This window comes from Pholis gunnellus, assembly GCF_910591455.1.
Source record: "Pholis gunnellus genome assembly, chromosome: 6".
NCBI classification, from domain to species: Eukaryota; Metazoa; Chordata; class Actinopteri; order Perciformes; family Pholidae; genus Pholis; species Pholis gunnellus.
Genome location: NC_136532.1, coordinates 25,144,020 through 25,164,220, shown reverse-complemented (window position 1 = coordinate 25,164,220; position 20,201 = coordinate 25,144,020). Strand labels below are relative to the sequence as shown.

Sequence of the window (20,201 nt, the reverse complement as noted above, 5' to 3'; positions counted from 1 at the left end):
GCGGGCCATCTGCTGGACAAAAGCAGGATTGCCCAATATTCAAATTCAAAGCCTCTTCTAGAACTATCTGTGTACCTGTTGGAAGCTGTTTTAGAACAAAAACCAGAAGAGAGCAACATCAGAGAATATAGATGTGATTCAAAGCTCCTCTTTTTAGTAAAAAACATTATTTCCATTTCATAGATTCATTACTCTCAGGCTTTTGCCAATAACCTCTTCACCAAAGACAAAACATCACATCTAACAACATTTGTGTTGTTTCTACTGCTTTGAAATTTGATTGAAGGAAATTGTAAATAAGATTTGGTGGTAAGCTTATTAGTTTAAAGCCCAAATACCAAACCTGTGTGTGACTGCCACCTAGCGTGCGACCACGTGCACTACACCAACACAACCTTTCTCCATGGCAAAGCCTGCATTTATTTAGCCACAGCTCAAATGTGCTAACAACAACTGCCAAACAAATAAATGAACAACATAGATTTTTAAAAACGCCTACTTTAACTGCATTTACGTGTTGGTGAAGTTGCCACTAAATGCGTCATCTTGAGTATAGAGAGGAACCATACTCCAGATTCCATTACATTTTTAGCAAAGTGCAGGAGAATGACGCCTCCAAACACGTCCATTAAATCAATTTAACAACCTTAAAGATACAATATTCAATGCAGATGTTTAGTTTAGTTAAAAGCAAATAAATGTCAAATCGTGTTTCTTGCTCCATAATCAACAGTTAGTGCAGCTTCTGCTGCGTTCAGCAATGTTGTATTTTTTTAACAGGTTGGGGGATTTGCTAGATGCCGAATTAAAGAAGGAGACTAGGTGATTTTAAAAAGTTGAAAGTTGTGTTTTTTTTTTACTTCTACTGTTGCATAATCACAAAGATTACCTTAAACTGACGGTTTAGTGAATGCAGTTCTGACGTGGTGCAGAAAGCTAAAGTCAATAGTTTATTAACAGAGTGACTCACTTTCAAGTAAAATAAATCCACTGGCGTGACTTTGGAGTCGAGATAATCCTCGTAGACCTTAAACTGTGTCACAGCACTGTGGACACGTGCGGCTGAGCTGTACTCCATCTTCAGGCTCTCTCTGTGTTGTCAAAGGCTGCCATAGCAACCACATGACAGTTTGAGACGGGTCTTATTTCTGAGGGCAGCGGCGAACATGATTGGTTGACGTGGGGCAGGAACTCCCACCACTGACTCTTTTTTTTACTTTTTTTCTCCGAGAAACTTTATTGTCCTGTTAATGCCAATCAAATCAGTGGCTATGAATTCGGGTGAGTGGCCATTTTTGTACCCCACAAGCCAATCAAAGAAGAGGGCTAGGGCTGCTATCAGACTCATACTGGGTCAGTTTGGCGAACTTTACACGGCAGCTGGATTCTCAAGAGATCATACGAGAATTGTGTGATCACGTATCACACGAAAATCCATCTTTAAAGACTGCTGACAGCTACGGCCGTGGCCTGTGTGTTCGAGACCTCAGAGAGGCAACTGTTCGTTCTAAACAACAATGGCCTCTCCTAAAGAGGTTAGCTTAGCATCAATTATATCAGAACTGGAGAATAGGCTTTTCTCGATGGAAAATTTATTTTCATCTGACTAGCTTGTGTGTAGTATAACTTTATATATATTTTTTAAGTGACTGACGATTTCCAAACAGTTTCCAATGACTGCTTCTCAGATGGTTTTGTGTAACAAACAATCTGGCGGGTCAGGTTACAGTTTGGCAGCACACCAGAGGAAGCGAGTCAACACACTCATGGGTCACGACCCTCCAATGCAACAATAATACACATCCACTACATTCACATGGAAAGAACAAATATATCAACCATTGCATTCGAAACGTCACTAAGATGGTAATTGTTAATTAAAAGACACAAATAGATTCATAAATAATTCATACAGACGTTTTTTGTTTTTTACTTACCTATGAAGGTGAAATTAAAGAAAACTGCAGTTTGGTATGGCAGTTAAAATCCTGGCGCCAAAGTGTCATTTTACAGTAAGAATATAGCTTAAAAATACATTCATACATACCTAAGAACATAACGGTCATTGGTGGTGCGTTAAGCCGTTGCTATTGTCACTGTGCCCTCTCTGCTTGGTTCTGTTTGGGTCCACAGACTTTTGAGTCTATTTCAGACTGATTGTAACTGTCCTTAGATATTTCCTTCAACATATTTATGCATCTCTTGTTTGAAGAAGAGGTTCTCTTTGGACCTGTGAAGACTTCTGCTTTGGGCCCATGAACAAAGAGGGGCCAAACGTCCTGAGGTAAAGCCTTCACATTCTATTCTATAAATCATTGAATTCAACTCATTTAAGTTCAAAGTAACACATCCACCTATCTACCTACCGTCTCTCTACTGTCTGTCTCTATCTATGATCACTGAACTCAAGAGACGCTTTGTATTGAGCCCAAACCTGGAATAATGCACAAAATGACAAAGTTATCCTGTCCCATAATGTCAATCCCTAAATCCTGGAAAATCGAGACTATATCTGGCACCTTTACTGACTGTAAAATACAGAATAAAAATGTTCAGTGGGAACGTTCTCGGCTCCATTTACAGAAACACTGTGACTCTTGGCTGTCATTATCATCTTTTATTGTAATTTTGTTTAATTTTCTCACTCAGCGTGACTTTTAATGGCTCTGCAATGACGTCAGCGGAAAGTGAGGGAATGATTTAGAAATGTCTTTGTTACGAGCGTACTTTCACGAAACGTCCGTGTAATTTACGGCCAATATGAGCGGAAGTGGAGGCAGATGGCAAGGAAGGGTAGCGAGGGAACCTGCTCCTTCAAGATCAACTCGAAACAAAGACTGTCACGCAAGCTTCACGGCATCTCTGAGGTCACACAGTGTTTTCTTACCTAGAAATAAAGACCCACTTCATTATTTAACACCAGTATGAATAATAAACGTAAAACTTCTGTTGTTCTTATTCTATGTTGAACTCTTCCCTCTTTTCCTCTTCTGAGTTCATGTCCAATTAACATTCATCAAAGAATTCTGATCACGTTCATGGTTTTGTTTTTACTGTACTTCTGCTTATTCACATTTACTGTTTTTTGTCTCAATCCTAGAAAGAATGACAAATAAGTAGCCCACAATGAGAGCAGAAAACAAAAAGAATGCATACTTGATTGGTTTTTGTTCATTATCTACTTAATACCAGCTTCAAAATGTGTAAATGATAAATTGTCCATTAAAGGGTAACTTCACTATTCTTTCAACCTGGACCCTATTTTTCCATGTTGTCCAACTGACTAATAAGAACAACAATTTCTGAAGCTAATCCAGCTGCGAGACAGCAGCCGTTAAACAGGCTGGATCAGCCTCACATCAGTGATCAGGTTCAGTGTCTCACACAGAATGTAAAGATACAGTTTTTGGTCATTTTAGAAGATTTAGACTATTGACAAAAGCACAGGTTCCCCAGTGGAGGAGAGGTCGTGTGTAGTTCTAAGACGTTGAACCTTTCAGGAAGTGATTACTCCTCTCTGGCCTCTTGCTGATTGGACTTCCCCTTTAACCAATCCATAATTCTTCTTGGGGTTAGTTACTCTTGACATTTGAAAAATTAACTACAGACATCCAACTTTCTTTTATCGCCTTTGTGTTCTTGAACCAGTAAATGACACCACATCAGTGGTAGGAGGAGGAATCCCACACGCTCATCCTATCTAGAAGAAGATGGAGAATGTTGGTCAGTAATCAGCCCTCAGGCCTGTTTTATACTAAAGTTAAAACTGTCATGACCTCAGAGGACATCAGCCAACAGTCGTCAGCACACACACACACACACACACACACACACCTGTCTTTCATTAGTCGGCCACTGTGATCCTGGATTCTTCTTCTGTTCTTTGAGACGTCAGTGACGAATAAAATACTCGCTGCAGAAATGTCAAAACCTATAACCTGCAATGACATCAATTAAAAGAGAGTCAAAAGAGTCACATCCTCCCATATACAGCATGACACTTGTGAATATCCACTGATATATTTCAATTTTAATAGTCATATTACATAAAACTCTGCTTCATACATATGTTTTTATATATAAAAAAAAATCTGGTAGAAAAAATATTTCTTTGTGATGTTTATGAGGACAAGACAACTTGATGACATCACATAAGATCATTAGAAACCAAACCGTTTGCAAGAGCCCCAGAGCATGTATATATATATATATGTACATATATATATATATATATGTACATATACTTTTAATCCATATATTACCTGTCTTAACCTTATAATAGAAGAATTTGACCCCTTAAGGTATTTCATTGTAATCTTCACTCACAAGTTTTTGTTTTTCATCTTTCAAATCATTTCTAGTCTGATGAGGTGGATAGGTTTTTTCCCATCGTTTCTTAATAACTGGTATAAATGTGTCACATGATTGTCTGTCTTTTTGCATATTATCTGGCATATGTGGTCCAAGAAGCGGATGAGCAACATTTTCTGGCAATGCGGCGCGTTGGACACACAGCGGGCGGGCGTTGCATATCTACTTGCAACACACGGCACACGTGGGAGCAGAGTATTAGCAGAGTCCGTTTGCTCAAATTTGAACCCGATATGTAAATCACTTTGGGTTACACTGTCGAATACAAAGGTTTGAATTTTAAAATGCACCGTAATGAGTGAAGACATGAGAAAATGCACCAAATTCATAATCCTAAACAAGCCTCTCTGTGCTCACAGTTCTTGTGATTGCAGTGTAAATACAAAGTGTATATAAACATGAACTCTATATAGTTGTACTCTTTGTTGGACAGGCTTATTAGAAATGATGCAGATATGTGAGATTGTATCTCAGTTGTCAAAACATAACGTGACATACGTTGTGAGATCGCATCTTGGAACATTTTCCCACAGCTTAACACACAGCTTCTGACAGTGGAACACGGTCAAAGTGATTTAAATTTCTTTAAATACCCCGAGCACGAGTTAATTAAACAAAGCAATTAAATAAAAGAGAGCGTTTCATTTATACGTCAGGCCCTTGAGGAGGCCAAACTTTTCCTCCCCAGAGATGTCTGCGTGTACGTGGCCTTATTCCACGGCTGTTTGCCATCTGATACACACCTTCTGCTTCTGAACCTTTCCCCAAAACAAGCGGCCGCTCCTTCTCGGCGTCTTTGCCGTGAGGTCATGACTCTGGATTTCTCCGGGAGGAACAGCCGGTTCCTAAAATGATAGTTTTGATGGTTCTCCTTGATCCCTCACAGTTGTCCAGGAGGAGGGGAGGGGGGGGGGGGGGGGGGGGGGGGGGGGGGGGGGGGGGGGGGGGGGGGTCTCCCAAGAACCGGTCCTTGTTTTCATGTCGATTATCACAAATCTGGTGTTAGCAGAGGGACAGTTGGTCGGTGTGTGTGTTCAGGCAGGAGACATGTTTGAAGCACTTTCCAAGCCAGGTGTGAGAGCTTTTCACGTCTGAATTTAATTATTTTTCAGTGTTTAAGGCTGAAATCCATAACCTATTTTTTGTTTAACTAATCATATTTTTGCCATCTTCTTAGTGGATTGTTGTCAGATGTGAAGAGATTGTTGGACTCAGTGTCGACAGAATGTGCTGCCATCGCTTTGAAATGCGACTTGTTACCTTTCTGGATGACAATACCAATGAAGTTCTGCAAATTAACAATTCTTTTTTGGAGTTCCCTCCTCATTTTAGATGTATTTAAACATGTCAGCTGTTATTTAAATTGTCTCATTTTAATTTAACAGACTGAGCTACTTTTCTTGTGCCATATAAAATAAAGTGAATTAATAAATCCGTTCAAACCAGAGCTGATGCACACAACATAAATCCGGGTCATCCCATTCTACATGTGGAGCATCATTTCAACCTTTTAGGCGCTGTGCAATTTTTGTTTTACTCTCTGAAAATGGGAACGCAACTCCAGCAATATCAATATCTTCTGTTCGTCCCCTGAGGTAGCAAGTAAAGTTGTGTCTGTGTGAGCTACTGGTTGATTATACGGAGGAAGATACATCCCTGATGCAAAGACGTGATTGTTGTCTTCTGCTTATTGCAAAAAAAACACATTTATTATGATTATTGTTTTGATATTTAAGAAATAAATATATATCAGAAAATAATTGAATTAAAGTATAAATCTGGGGTGAAAAAAAAGACCCTTTCCATTCATCCCATAAAATTCAGTTTATACGCTTTTGGCGAAAAGAAAAAACGACACAACCCCCCCTTCTCTAGTCCGCATTCACCTCAGAACAATGTGTGTACGGTCCCGAACCAATGGAGGACGGTACAAAGTCAGTTGAGGACATTTTCAGTAGAAAACAAGACAGTAAAACAACGTGGACGACTGTTCCCTCTTTGATGTATAATTCAGAAAGTATTTCAAGAATTTCTCACCTAAAATAGGTAAAAAAACGTTATGGATTTCAGCTTTAGCTGATTTTAAAGAAAATGTTCATGTGCACAAAAAGATGCCGTAAAACAGGACAGAGCATCCGCAACTCAAAGTGGAAACTCCCAACTACGATCACAGCTCCAGCAGAGAGAAGCTCAGTCGTTGAACCTGGCAGCCCTTTGAGGTTTTTCACACATAGATACCCGGAATGCTTTGAATGTCATACGCCAACATTGTCAAGTTTTTTGGGGCACGTCCATCACTTGTATGTCCAGCGTCTATGAACTTTGTACCCCCATCCTTTTGACATCTATCCGAACCGGTACTTGGGCCAGTACTTGACCTGCCTTCGTCTCGGCCCTGTTTGAACGGCCTTTGCCAGAGGAGGATTGGCCGGCAGCGGCGGCGGCGGCGGGGCTTTCCTCCTTTCATTGCTCCGGTCTGTGATGGTGAAGCCTCGCTCGCTCCTGTCGTGCAGGCTGACTCTGGGCAAGAAGTGGGTGGAGACGTGCTGGGGTTTGACCCGCGGGCTGGAGCCCATTTTGGCCTTCCCTCGCTTGTTGAGGGCCACGAACCAGTCGCGACCGGTCCGGTGGTTCCTGTGGATCACCGAGGCGTACGTGTTGTAGCTGTTCTCCTGGAAACGTTCCCTGAACTTACAGTCGTCTGTGAACCATTCCTGCAAAAGAAAGGAAATATAAAGGTGTTACCACTGGACCTTAATCTAATAAGATAAAATATAACTTTATTAATGCCAAAGTAAATTCTTGTGCCAGCGTTTCATTAAAGATTACGACAGAAGAATAACAAAAAACAATAGAATACAAATATAAACATGAACAATAGAAAAACAATTGTTAAATGTAAAAGAAATAATACTGACACCATTGCAAAATAGAGCACAATAGCAAGAAGAGTAAGGTAAATAAATAAAGTGAAGAAAATCAACTGAAATAGAAAAAGTTAATTACGACAACAAAGTAAAAATATAAAGTGAACAAGAAGTGATGCTAACCTTATGAAAACTAAAATATAAAAGTAATATTGAGCATGATATTGAGAGAGATATTGATATTGAAGAAGTAGTAGAAAGAATGGATCTCAGGCGGAAAACTGTCATTCATTGGTTTTGATTGATTTGATTTTTTATTCATATTTGATTAACAAACCTTAAAACCTGCTAAAGTTGTAAATTGTTCCACATGTTCCACTTCTGAGAACACGATACTGGATCTGCATGTAGAACATGTGGGGACTCTGGTCGCATGCTACCATGAAACCTAAGCCTGTGTCTCCTGTTAGCTGCTGCTAACATAATTGTCTCTAAATTGGGGGAAAGAAAAAGTAACGGCTCCGTATGTCTTTAGAAGGCTCGCACCATCAAGCTTTGCCAAATTCTCCCCACTGATTACATTTCATTGAGGGAACGCACATACTGTGAGAAACAGACTGTCCTGAAGATGCGTTTCCTTCCTCTGAGAAAAGGAGAACACGTTGTCAGTAAAGTCAGTATGTCATGTGTTTCTCTTCACAATTACAATTAATACAGGTGAAAGAAAATTATGCAGAACAGCCAAATAATGTGTTCTAATGTAAAGAACCGGTTGGTGCATGTAATGACCAAAAATAAAGGGAAAAACCTAAAAGTTCTTGAATTTGTAATCACACAGAGTTGGGTCATCTTTGTAAGACGATACATCAGAACTCAGAGAGGGGAAACGTCAAACTCTCTATCATCTCAACCTGTAATTGCTCATCGCTCTTCAACATAACGCCGTCTGATTGTGATCTGATCGTTAGCGGCTGTAAAACTGACACCGCTCGAATAACACAGGAGATTTGTCTTTTAAGTGCAGAGGGGGACTTTCCTTATCTCAGAGATGCTTTGACTGACAGCAGCAGAGCTTCCTTTGTGCTGCTCTAAGAACTCATCATGGTCGGTGGACCAGCTTCATCCAAGAAGAACTTCTAAGTGAAGACACACTGATCCCGTTGTTTGCTACAAAAGCAACGGACAAAACTGAATTTTGTCAATTAAGTAAATAAATATGTTGTTTTTATTTACTAGTCGAAATAAATGTTTAGAAACATAAAATATGTCAAACAGGCTGATATGGGAGGCTCTTTCCAGCCCAGTTGACAGGAAAAAACAATGTTGGCATTTCTGCAAACCAGGTGCACGTTGAATGTCAAAGTTTTAGCATTTGTCTCGACAAGTGACGTATCGTATAAAGCGACAGTTGTTGAAAGCTATGTGGTAGCGAGAAAGTCCATTATGGGCAGGTTGGTTTAGAGATGGAGGTCAATGGGTCAAACAAACACAGGACTTTAACCCAGGAGGCCGCTGTTCATGTCCCGCGTGAAGCCGATAGTTAAAGTTGACTTTGCGCTTGTTACGTAACGTTACTTAACCTTTTGTACACGAACGTACAAAAGTTTTTTTTCTAACCTTAACCAAGTAGTTGTGTTGCTAAACCTATCCAATCGTTTCTCGACAGGACTTTCACCCGGGAGACAGAAACGTTGGCTTTAAGCTAGTTCCGTAATGTTACGTAAGAAAGTCTGCTGAGGGCGGTTTGTTATTTTAGTAACTGTTGTTACGATAGCATTTCAACACAAACCACAATCTTTTTTCTAACCAAGTAGCTTTGTTGTTTAAACCTAAACAAACATTTTACAAAGTTAACGCGTTACGTGTTTCTGCGAGCGTGATACGAGGCCGGTATGAAAAGTATTTATGAAATATATTTTGGGTTCAGAAACGTCGTTGCAAAAATGTGCAATGCCAACATTTATTTTTATGGCTACCGAGTTGCTATTTCAGTGATTGGCTTCTCATTAGCGTGGGGAGTACCGACGGTGCTAGCTATATTTTAGCGATACAGGCTGGTCTACAGAAGTGGATGATTAAAACGCTGCTTGTACATTAATGCATCAGAGATAATAATAATAATAATCTTCAGGATCCAGATACTACCCACATCAACTCTGGTGTTCTAAACTGTAATCAGACTGAAATGATTTGAGTCACAGGTTGAACAAAACCCACCAAACTGAAATAAGTTGTACACCAAACCAAACTGTGTCCTACTATAACATGCTTAGTAAAAATGTAAAGACTTCACTCTGCTGCACCACATTTTATTCACAGATATTCATTGAATGTTCCCGTTTTGAGCCTATAAATATCTCAGGGTGGGAAACTCTTGACATGTACCCAGGGATGCCTGCTTTTCTCGCCGCAGTACGACTCCCTTGCATAACCTCCCGCCATTCTGAAATAAAACAAACTGTTCTGCTTTGCTGAAGAGTGCAGCATAGCAGAAAATGATGCCATTACAGCATTTGGTAAACATGCCAGTCACAAGAGAGCGCGGCGGAATAGCACAAAGCTTTAAGTTATTCAAAGTGACCGACTGTTCCTCTTGGCTTTTTTTTTTTTTTTTAAAGATGATTAGAAAGTTGAACAGAACTCCCGAGTCACTGCTATGGGTGGATTGCAGTGATTTAACAGAACGCTGCATTTGAGCAACATACCAGCTCTGGTACCAGTCAGGGAACCACACATCTGGAAACAAATCCACTGGAGCATGAATGAATGTACTCTCACACACAAACACACACATACCAGGAAAAAGCGTCGGCTCCTGCTGTGTTTCATAGGATTTAATGGCTGCGGCCAGATTCCAGAGATCTTATTGTTAAAATCATAATGCTTGGACAGCTGTTTAACCTGGCTCTTGCCCTGCTGGATTGGTCACACTCTTTTAAAGGGACCTTTCCCATGATCCTCGGCTAAGCTGTGCTTAGGGCAGAGGTGGAAAGTTACAGATTTCCTCAACCTAAATAATATAACTTCACAAATGTGTCCTTTTTATTCTTACTACTGCAGACAGATGGATAGGGTTCTTTATTATTCACAGTTTAACTTTACTCTGATATGCACACACTTTAGAGACTGGGTTTGAAATTAAATTCTTGAAAAAACGGTCAAAGATAAAACAGATTTAACATAATTATGAAAAAAAACAAAACAATGAATGTTTCTCTTTTCTTACGTGGCTGTCTTAGAGCAACTGTATGTACAAATATAATAATGACATTTGCTGATATTTGGTCAGACACCAAAATATTGGACAAATTAAATGTTGGCTGATGGTGGTGCTCTGCCGGGTGATCATAGTTAATTTCATGAATGTCTGAACCAACTTTTGATGCAATCCATACATTAGTTGTGGAGACATTTCACCTGCTGGTGACACTCGAGGAAAAGTCAGCGGATGATTAAATTGTCATTAAGATGCAACATCTGGGAACCATGAATGTCTGCGCCACATCGTGTGGCAACGCATCGAGTAGAATTTGAGATTAGTGGCAATTTAGACCCGCTGGTGGCACCAGAGTCAGTAGGATTCATCCTCTGGAGACCATGAATGTCCGCTTTAATGGCAATCCATCAAATGTTTGTTGAAATATGCCACTCAAAAACCCAAAAATGCTAACGGTAAACAGATTAACACTAAAGTCTGGTCGGGCCTTTATACTGGAAACACTTTTTAAAAAGTGGGTTAAAAATACATCACAGGTGCAAAAGAAACTGTAGCTGAGACATTATCTAAAAATAAATAAATAAATCCAAAAGTTCAATCAAGTGGTCGCATTTCTGTCTTTCGCTCTTTGTTTGTTCAACAAATGCAGGTGACCCTCTCCCCTTTCTAAAGATTATGTTTGCGATGGCCCGCTGAGCAGGTCATATGCGGAGCAATGTGCATCTGTCTCCTCGCCCGTTACTCAGCCAATAAATTGCCACTGTGAAAACATCTGAATATTAGATATGACAGACGACGCAACAAGATAAGGGTCAGGGTGTCACCCGACACCCCAGACGTGAGGCCCAGAGCCCGACCGTGGCCCCCCCCCCCCCCGAGGTCTACATCCACCCCGAATCATCACGGCGGTTAAATAGCACAGTGCAGCTGTAGACACAGATTGGAGTTTTAGTTATACAAATATTTCCCCGAGGCAGAGCTGCTCCGGAGGCAGAAAAATAAGCTCCGACTGCGACGGTTGGAGCCAGAGAGCCAGTCTCTCAGAGCGCGAGGTTTCTACAGTAAGTATCAAAGCTGCAAAGAAGAAGAGCCCTGATTAAAACATCAAACTTTAATTTACTGCACATAAACCATTTTATATAATAGTTTTAAAATGTCTAAAAGTCTGCTATCAGCTTTTAGAGTTTGTGTTAAATGGAACAATCAACATCCATTAAAAAGAAATGTACGCGCAAACTTAACGCCGAGCGTTAAACCAGTGATCCTCAGCAAACAGGGTTTTAGTTCTCACGGAGAAAAACTCCTTCGACAAAGAAAGATCTAGTCATCAACAATCACAGACCAGAGACAACTCAACACAGAGACTCTACCCATCCGTGCTGACATGCCCTTGAGCAAGGCAGCTCCACCAGTGCTGATCTTGTTTATTGCTCATGAGGATAAATAATGAGTCCAGCAGAACCAAAACAATGATCAGGTTTCAGTTTGAGGCGATCGCCCCCTTCAGTCGGCCCGGTTTCGGTTCATATTTAGATCTTTGTTTGGGATGTGCTCTGACCCCGAGAAAGTTTGTAATGTCCTCCTTCATATAAGCCGGAGTGACAACTGAATCTGCTGCTGGACGACTCACAGTCGCATTAGCGCGGTTCTAGGAAGCTGTGGCTGAGAACACACTCTTGAGGAGCGAGACGCCATATCGCTCCCCGCTGACGGGGTTTCATGAAACAACACCGGGGGAGCTGAGGGGGGGGGGGGGGGGGGCGCAATAATATCCCCGTTGCTGAGCGTGCAGCAGCAGCTCACAGACTCTCCGGCTCTGCCGCTCGCCCGGGCTGATTGTTTACTCAACATATTGATCTTCACTTTGTGGCTCACTACTCTGTATATTATCAGCCGTCCCAGACAGGACTTAATCTGCTCTTCCCATTAACACATGCTAATGGAGAGCCGCTTCTATCTATTCGCCTGCCAAGGCTCCCACAGACGACTCGTCGGAGCGGCCGGCTGCCGGCTGGCTGGCCCCCGGCCCGCCTGCTCACGGGCGGGGCGAGGCCAAGCTGCTGTGGGCAGATTTGGGCTTACTGTGTGTTTGGGGGGATTTGAAAGTCTTCGAAAAACTGTGGCTAAAGATTACAGCAGTATGCCCGCGACATGCTGATGTCAGATTTTTGTTACGCAGCACAGATGCAAAGCTGCACAAGCTAATAAATAAGACAAATTTAGCTGCAACGTTTTGATGGAGAAATACAGCCGCATATTTATGAGTCCAAAAGAAGTTGGGCTGCAGCAGAGAAGAGCATCATATCATCTGCATATGAGATGCAGATTCAGGTGTGGACTCTGGCAGCAGGTCTGCTTAGACACAAGGACAGCAAGGAAATCCATTCTTGATCTTTGAGAGCAGCATGTACAACAAAAAATAATCTGACCACGAGATGCAGCTGGAAGCTCAGAAAAGCCAAGAAAGTCGGCAGTAGGCTTCAAACTAAGTTGTGCATGTCGTACGCGTCCAATGGTTTTCCAAAACTGACACATGATTGGAGCTTCTCTCTCAAGCTTCTCTTATTCGTCACTTTTCATACGAGTGAAACAACATGAATGACTTCCTGTGATGGAGAGACTGAACAAGAGAGTCTGCCGTTATCGACATGTGTACTTTCATTTGTAAAAGATAATTCAGAGAGATGAGAGCACTCTAATAATCAATATCGATTTTTATATTGACAATGAACATCACTACACTAAGCAGCTCTATGGAGCGCTTTAGCCTCTTTTAGCTAATTGTTTTGGTTTTGCAGCAGAGGCAGCTGGGAGGTCAAGTAAAGTAAAACTACAAAAGTATTAGCGTCAATACACAGGTTAGTACCAAAAGTAAAAGTATGTAGATGTCGTTATGTAGAATAATGTATATTATATTATTTTTAATGCATTAATCTGTTTGTCACTTTAATGTTGTTGCTGGTAAAGGTTGAAATAATTTTATCTATAAAATTAATTTGTAGATAAAATTTTATATGAACAATCTGAATCCGCAAAGTAAAATTTTAGACATGTGTAGTGAAGTAAAAAAGTACAATATTTGCCTCAGAAATGTAGCAGAGTTGAAGGAGAATATGGAAAGATGCAAATGAAATTACAAGCCTCCAAATTGTATTTAAAGTTACGACAAGGAACTTTCATTTTGTGTTGATTTTGTCGTCTCTGTGGACTAAAGCGGTAGCGTTTCTGAGCACCAGACTCTTTAGAAAAACTCTCATTTTATACATTCTGGTTCTCCCGTTGCCTCCCTTCTCTCCAGCGGGTCCAGCAATACATCCTGGGTCTCCAGCAACGTGGTGTCGGTGTTGGCTCCCAGAGAGGAGAAGCTCTGCTCCTGGAGGAGGAGGAGGAGGAGGAGACGCTGCTGCTACTGCCGGGAGCTGAGCTCTCCTCCTCCCTCCGGAGCTCCAACTGCAGGTCCAAGGCTGTGGGTGAAGCCGGATCTGGGTCTGTCCACGGTGGACTGGTCTCTGCTGGAGTCTGAGCTGAAGGAGTTTCTGGTGAACCTGCATGAGTTCATCTGATTTCACCAGAATCCGACCCGGTGGCTCCGATGACAAGCTTTAAGAATAACTCTATAGAAACAGACCATCATCTCTCTGATGGTCTCGTTTACTGATGGAGGTCTGATAGAGGATCAGGACTAGACTGAGACTGGTTCACAACCAGTTAATTGTTCCTTGTAGTAACTTTACGTACGGTACTTAAGCAAATATACTTAGTTAGTTGGAGCTATATTTTGATCTAGGAGGTAAGAGGTCAGGATGAGTCTGATAGAGGTCTGGACAAACTACCAAACAGTGCATCTTTAAACCCATTATTTAACAATTGAAGGTCTATTTCTTCTATATGATTGGACAACAACATTTGCAATCAACACTTGTTAAGTGCAAATAAGTGTCCCTTCAAAATGGCATGTAGCAGACCTGCAGAGTCAGCAGTATGAATGTGCTGAGGGTGAGTTTAGGAGTTCGGGAGGCGTGCGGGATACTCACGGTGGCGTAGAGCCGTCCTCTTTTATTCATGGCCAGGAATCTTTTACTGTAGACCCCTTTGATGCCGATGACCCCCTGAGAAATGGCGAAGAGCTCCAGGACACCTGGGAGGACAAACAACACGCTCTGATGATTGATGGACGACAGGGTGAATTTATACTCCTCTGGTGGTTTTGCTACATCTCGTCGCTCTTCAATGAGGAATGTTCTGTCAAACTTCTCTAGCAGCCAGAGGGGATTTTGATTTTGATTGAATCAGTCAAATACAAACCAAAGTCTTGTAAGTGCATTAGAGCACTGCAGGTGGAATGAAAGTCGAGGAACAAGTCAGCTTTTCTAAAAAACCAACATGGCTCTGTACAAAATGTTGTTTTGTATCTGTTGTCTTGTAGACGATCCTACAGTCTACAGATCCTACAAAGAAGTTTACGTACACGCATTTTATTCTGTTAATGTCGTCTGACGGCTCAAACACGTATCAGCTTGCGGGACGAACAGAGGCGGTCTAGAGTTCAGAGAGGTGGTCTAGAGTTCACAGAGGCGGTCTAGAGTTCACAGAGTTGGTCTAGAGTTCACAGAGGCGGTCTAGAGTTCACAGAGGCGGTCTAGAGTTCAGAGAGGCGGTCTAGAGTTCACAGAGGCGGTCTAGAGTTCACAGAGGCGGTCTAGAGTTCACAGAGGCGGTCTAGAGTTCAGAGAGGTGGTCTAGAGTTCACAGAGGTGGTCTAGAGTTCACAGAGGCGGTCTAGAGTTCACAGAGGCGGTCTAGAGTTCAGAGAGGTGGTCTAGAGTTCAGAGAGGTGGTCTAGAGTTCACAGAGGTGGTCTAGAGTTCAGAGAGGCGGTCTAGAGTTCAGAGAGGCGGTCTAGAGTTCAGAGAGGCGGTCTAGAGTTCAGAGAGGTGGGATCACCACAGCCTGGTCTCCTAATGATGTTCCCATACAATGAATCTGCATTGTGAATCACGCTTCGGGGTAAATGCATTTTTGTTGTGGCCAACATTTACTTCTGACATTTGACAAATTCCTGTTAAAACAGCCGGCGTTCACTCAGGGGAACGCTGGTCACGTCCCGGGTGAAGTGAAGGACTTCTGCGTTTTTGTTTCGTTTCAATTCTGTGTTGATTTTAAGCCAAACCGTGATTTTATTCTTTTACTAAACCTAACCAAGTAGTTTTGTGTTTTTATCACGTGTCCAGTATAAACATTTTGTCTTTCGTAATAATAGAAATATAATCTGGGCATCAGTACTTTTTCTCTTTTCTTTTTACTTTTTCTATCCACATCATTCTTGAAACTGTAACAGTCGGTTCTTTTTCCAACATTTGGGCCTTTGTGTAAACCTGTCCACTTAAACCAGACTATTGACGAGTGTATCTGTTGTTGTTGTTGTTGTTGTTGTTGTTGTTTTGCATGATATCAATGCACTGGTTCAAAGGAACGACCACAACACAGACTGGATTATTGACACGATATTGTCAAACCGATAAATCCGTCTGCCTGCTGTGCAGCTCCAGGGTCAGTTAAGAATCCCAGTCAAAGCAAAAGGAAACTCAAGTGTTTCCCCAGATGAATAATGTCTCAGCAGTAAAAGTATTAACTGTCCGAGGTATTCCGCGATATGAAATGTAATGCAGCGTGATGGTTAAACAGATCTTCATGTTACAGATCTAAGACGCCCTGCCGTCTCCTGCTCGTCTCCAGCGCTGTCAAAGCCACATGGCTGTCGTGTTGAAATCCATGTAACCTGACAAGTCTTCTAAAGCGGACCATGAAATGGAGGCACAAGTGCACTTTCACGGGGAGCTTTCGGCTGTTTCGTCGGCGGAGGAGGAGCGACGAGGGATCCGATGGTGCAGAAAGAAAACGGGAGAATCTGATTCATGACTTCTGGCCTAAAGGAGACGGGACTCACACGCGGGACGGTCGAAGCTTTGGGATTTAAAACATGCTGGATTTAACGTGAATATATAATCATAATATGACTCATGGATGCAGCCCAAAGGGAGTGTTTGCTGAATAATATTAACTTCTGAGTTTGTGGAAAAGTTTTGAGTGTTCGTCTTATTTTCTGTTTGAGTTCAGAGATAATGTTTTCAAATGGAGAGAAACTGTTTTCTCTTGTGAAATCTTCTCTTATTTATCACTCGTTGTAAGAAAATATCAAAACTGATTCATTGGTATTTGATACAAGAGGAAATGATCTCGCCACACTCACAGTTCTCTGTTTTCTCTTTCGTATTCACAGGTTATATTTCAATTTTCCTCACTTTTTACTCGAGGTGTTGGTAATATAATAATATATATATATATATATATATATATATATATATATATATATATATACATATATATATATATATATATTGGCAGATATTGCTTTTGTTTGTTTATCTACAAACATTATTATCATATGTGGATTTTTTAAACTTTTGATCATGAATACCGCTGTCAGACTAAAGCTGGTTGATAAAACATCTTTTCATGATAACGTCTTTAACGGTGATGAATTCAGGAAATTTATTTTTGATAAAGTTATTTTTGAATCTGTTTTTCTCTACAAGCCTCTGCGACAGATTGATGTAACGCTACTCTGCAGATAAAACGGTGGATATATTGTTCTGAGTCCCACGAAATGACTCGTTCCTCAATCAGAATTTGATCAATCCGGTTCTGATAACACAGTAAACTCTAGAAGAGCCAAACAACTGATGTATCGTGATTCAAGTTAGCATTTAGGGCTAACCGGAAGTGGAGCAACTTTGCTGCCAGTAGTCTCTGTTGCGCATGCTCCAAAGTAGACGGCCAACAAAAAATGTCGTATTTATGTGACTGACCCTCAAAATATATAATTGTATATAATAAAGCATGATTACATTTCGAGTGTATTCGGGGTTCTGTCTTGAGGAGAAAACTCTTAAAACTGTAAACAACACCATTTGTTTTTGTGTTTCATGTGACTGTGTGAATGTAAATGTTCATTTATAATACATATGTGATAACCTCAGTGAATAGATGTAGATGTGTTATGTCAACGCAATATTTCAAACCTCTGCAATGAACGCAAAAGAGGGAAAAAGCTAAACCAATAAAGAGTTGGTCACGAAAAACACCAGTAAATTCAACATTATTATTATAATTATTAAATATATATCGTGACAATCATCCACATAGAATAATATATAACAAAACATATGATAAAATTATGTCTATATAGTGCAGTTACAGCCTAAAAAATCCCAAAACCTTAAATGAATGGACCTGGAGAAACACATTGAATCACTATATAATACAGCCTATCAGCCTTCTGCACTGCAAAGTAAATCAATGTATTTCTCTTATATTAGCTGAAAAGATATGCACACAGAGCACAATATTGTACTTATATAACAACTTATTATTGCCCTTTATTTGTGACTTTTTTCCATATACAAAAAAGGTAAAATCATTGAATTTGCATGAAAAACAAACTATATGTTTTACTAGTTCTGAAGGTGTCAAAAGATTAAATAATAGACAATAATAGATAATAGTTTGGTTTGTAAGGTGGCTAATCTTTGCAGCGCTGTGATGACAGTGGTGCTGATTGTGAACACATCCTGTCTCACTGCTGCACCTGTCACTTCCACAAATAGTCTACCTGCCGACACAAACAAGGCCCGTGGACCAGATACCTCACCGGGGTCAGGCGGACTAAGTTTAGGCACGCGGTCCTCAACGCTCCTCCTGTGTAAATCAGTACAGTTAAAACATCTAAAAAGCTGCAACTGCTAAACACAGAGAGGATCAATTAAGAGCGAACGCAGCTCAAAGTGCGCGTTCTCGGCGAGACGCGCCGGATTCATCTGCGCGTCAGAGTACGTGTATAATTTAGGAGTTCTGCTGCTATGATACGAGGTGAGACTTACTCAGCTGGTTGGGCTCATGGCTGCCGTTGACTCTGCCGTCGGGATGAATCTGGAGATGGAAGCCGATGCCAACCCTGCAGTAGAGCCTGCACGTCCTGCGTCCCGAACGGATCCCCTCCTCCAGAAGTTGGCGCTCCAGAGAGACGCGCTCTGCTCCGGCGGCGCAAATCAAGTGAGCGACGGTCAGAAGGTAAAGAGGAACATTCATTCTTCCAAAGAGGAGACACTCGCTAGGCCACTTCTAGCATTTTTCTTTGGTCCGGGGCACCACAAAACCGTGTGCACGCACACACACACGCGTGCAGCGCTCCTGGGCATTACCCCGGCTGCAGGAGCTGGAGCTGTTCTGCTGGCACGGGGATATTTATAACGCCAATGATCTCACTGCTCGATGCATGCCTAAGCTCTAAAGGACGCTCTTTCGTCCGGATTTTGTCGCCGAGATGCCACTCCTGCTCAGCACCGACCCGCAGCAGCGGGGCGTGAAGGAAACGCGACTGACACCGCACATTTTCCAAGGAGTCGTCCGCGCCAGGACGCACTGAGCGCGGCATTTTACGCACAGGGAGACATCGGTTTTTTCTCTTTTTTCTTTAATAGATCGAGGACGTGATAAACTCACACATAAAAAGAAAACCCACGCTTCTGACGACGGTTGTTTCCATAAGAAGAGTTGAACCGAAATAATGAACCGTTAAACAGGAGAGCAGGACGGAGGGGTTCGGACAGCATGCAGAGATCATCAGGTGGAGTTCAAACACTGGCTCACCGAGAGACTCAGGCAGCCGTATTTATAGGCTTTAGTCCACCTTATCATCTGATACGTCCACATGCTGTTGTGTGCACGCTGGATGTATTCTGAGCAGCGTGCAGTGGCAGAGGAGGCATTGTGATGATCAGATTGTGAATCGTTGGAAGAAATAAGGTGGAAATAATGCACTTTTTTAAACATACAATTCTTCACATTTTCTTTGTCACTTTTTTTTTCTTTCTCCCAAAAGATGCGCCTTCTGCTATTTCTCAAAATCGTCTGAATAACTATTTTGGACTTCACTTTCTGCAGTCGGTGTCCCATCGACAGTCATGTGACCTGTAAAAGTGTCCTCCAGTAAAACACTGAAAGAGTTTCCCCGAACTCAACAATGTGATTTAAACTGATTTCTCCACTGGTTCATGTCATTCCACATTATCGTTGTTATAAGAAGTATCATCTCTGACTTGGTTACGATGCCTAACGAACACACAAATCACACACATATGTATATAGAAATGCCTAACAAATAAAAAACGGGTTTTTTTCTAGGTTGTTGTCATATAAACATATTCTTCACTCATTTACAGACATTATATTCAAATAAAACACATCTTTACTATAATAGGTGACTTTTCTGGTTCAGAGTAAAGGTAAAAAGAATCATTTGTGGAGATTCTTTCATCACAGCAGCAAGACGATGGAGGGTCACAGGTTCGAGTCTTTACTGTGTCCCATTGAGCAAAGTGATCATTTATGGCCTGTTGGGCAAAAACATGAATCGTCAGCGTTGTTTTGATAGTTAACAACCAAAACCTGCAGAGAAACAATGGAGCTCTGAGAGTTAGAGACGCTTTCGATCCCCTAAAGTTCAGCATCTTATCTGAAACTAAATACATTTGGAAGGAGAAGTACTGGTGTAAATACGTTCAGTTTGCATTAATTACAGTTTCAGGGGCCTGATGTTATTCATGTCAGCTCACTGTCGCACCCTCAAGGCTCACCGGGACACAGTACAGTCGCACTAGAAGGGATCTCATCGTGGCCATTTTTTG

General features: G+C 41.4%; 2 protein-coding genes across 2 annotated transcripts in view; both read right to left on the bottom strand.

Annotated features, from left to right (window-relative positions):
- The window catches only part of cfap299 (cilia and flagella associated protein 299), a gene marked incomplete at both ends in the record, with an annotated part of 72,988 nt that extends 71,910 nt beyond the window's left edge, over nucleotides 1-1,078 (bottom strand). The window contains one exon of the mRNA XM_079160824.1: nucleotides 971-1,078. Coding sequence (XP_079016950.1) covers nucleotides 971-1,078 — 108 coding nt within the window. The remainder of the gene's footprint in view (nucleotides 1-970) is intronic.
- Nucleotides 1,079-6,716: 5,638 nt separating this feature from the next.
- Nucleotides 6,717-18,603, bottom strand: fgf5 (fibroblast growth factor 5; the record flags this gene model as incomplete). The annotated part of the gene is made up of 3 exons (XM_079161998.1): nucleotides 6,717-7,085; nucleotides 14,490-14,593; nucleotides 18,396-18,603. The coding sequence occupies 3 exons, from the start codon at nucleotides 18,601-18,603 to the stop codon at nucleotides 6,717-6,719; spliced, it is 681 nt and encodes a 226-aa protein (XP_079018124.1).
- Between the last annotated feature and the right edge of the window lie 1,598 nt (nucleotides 18,604-20,201).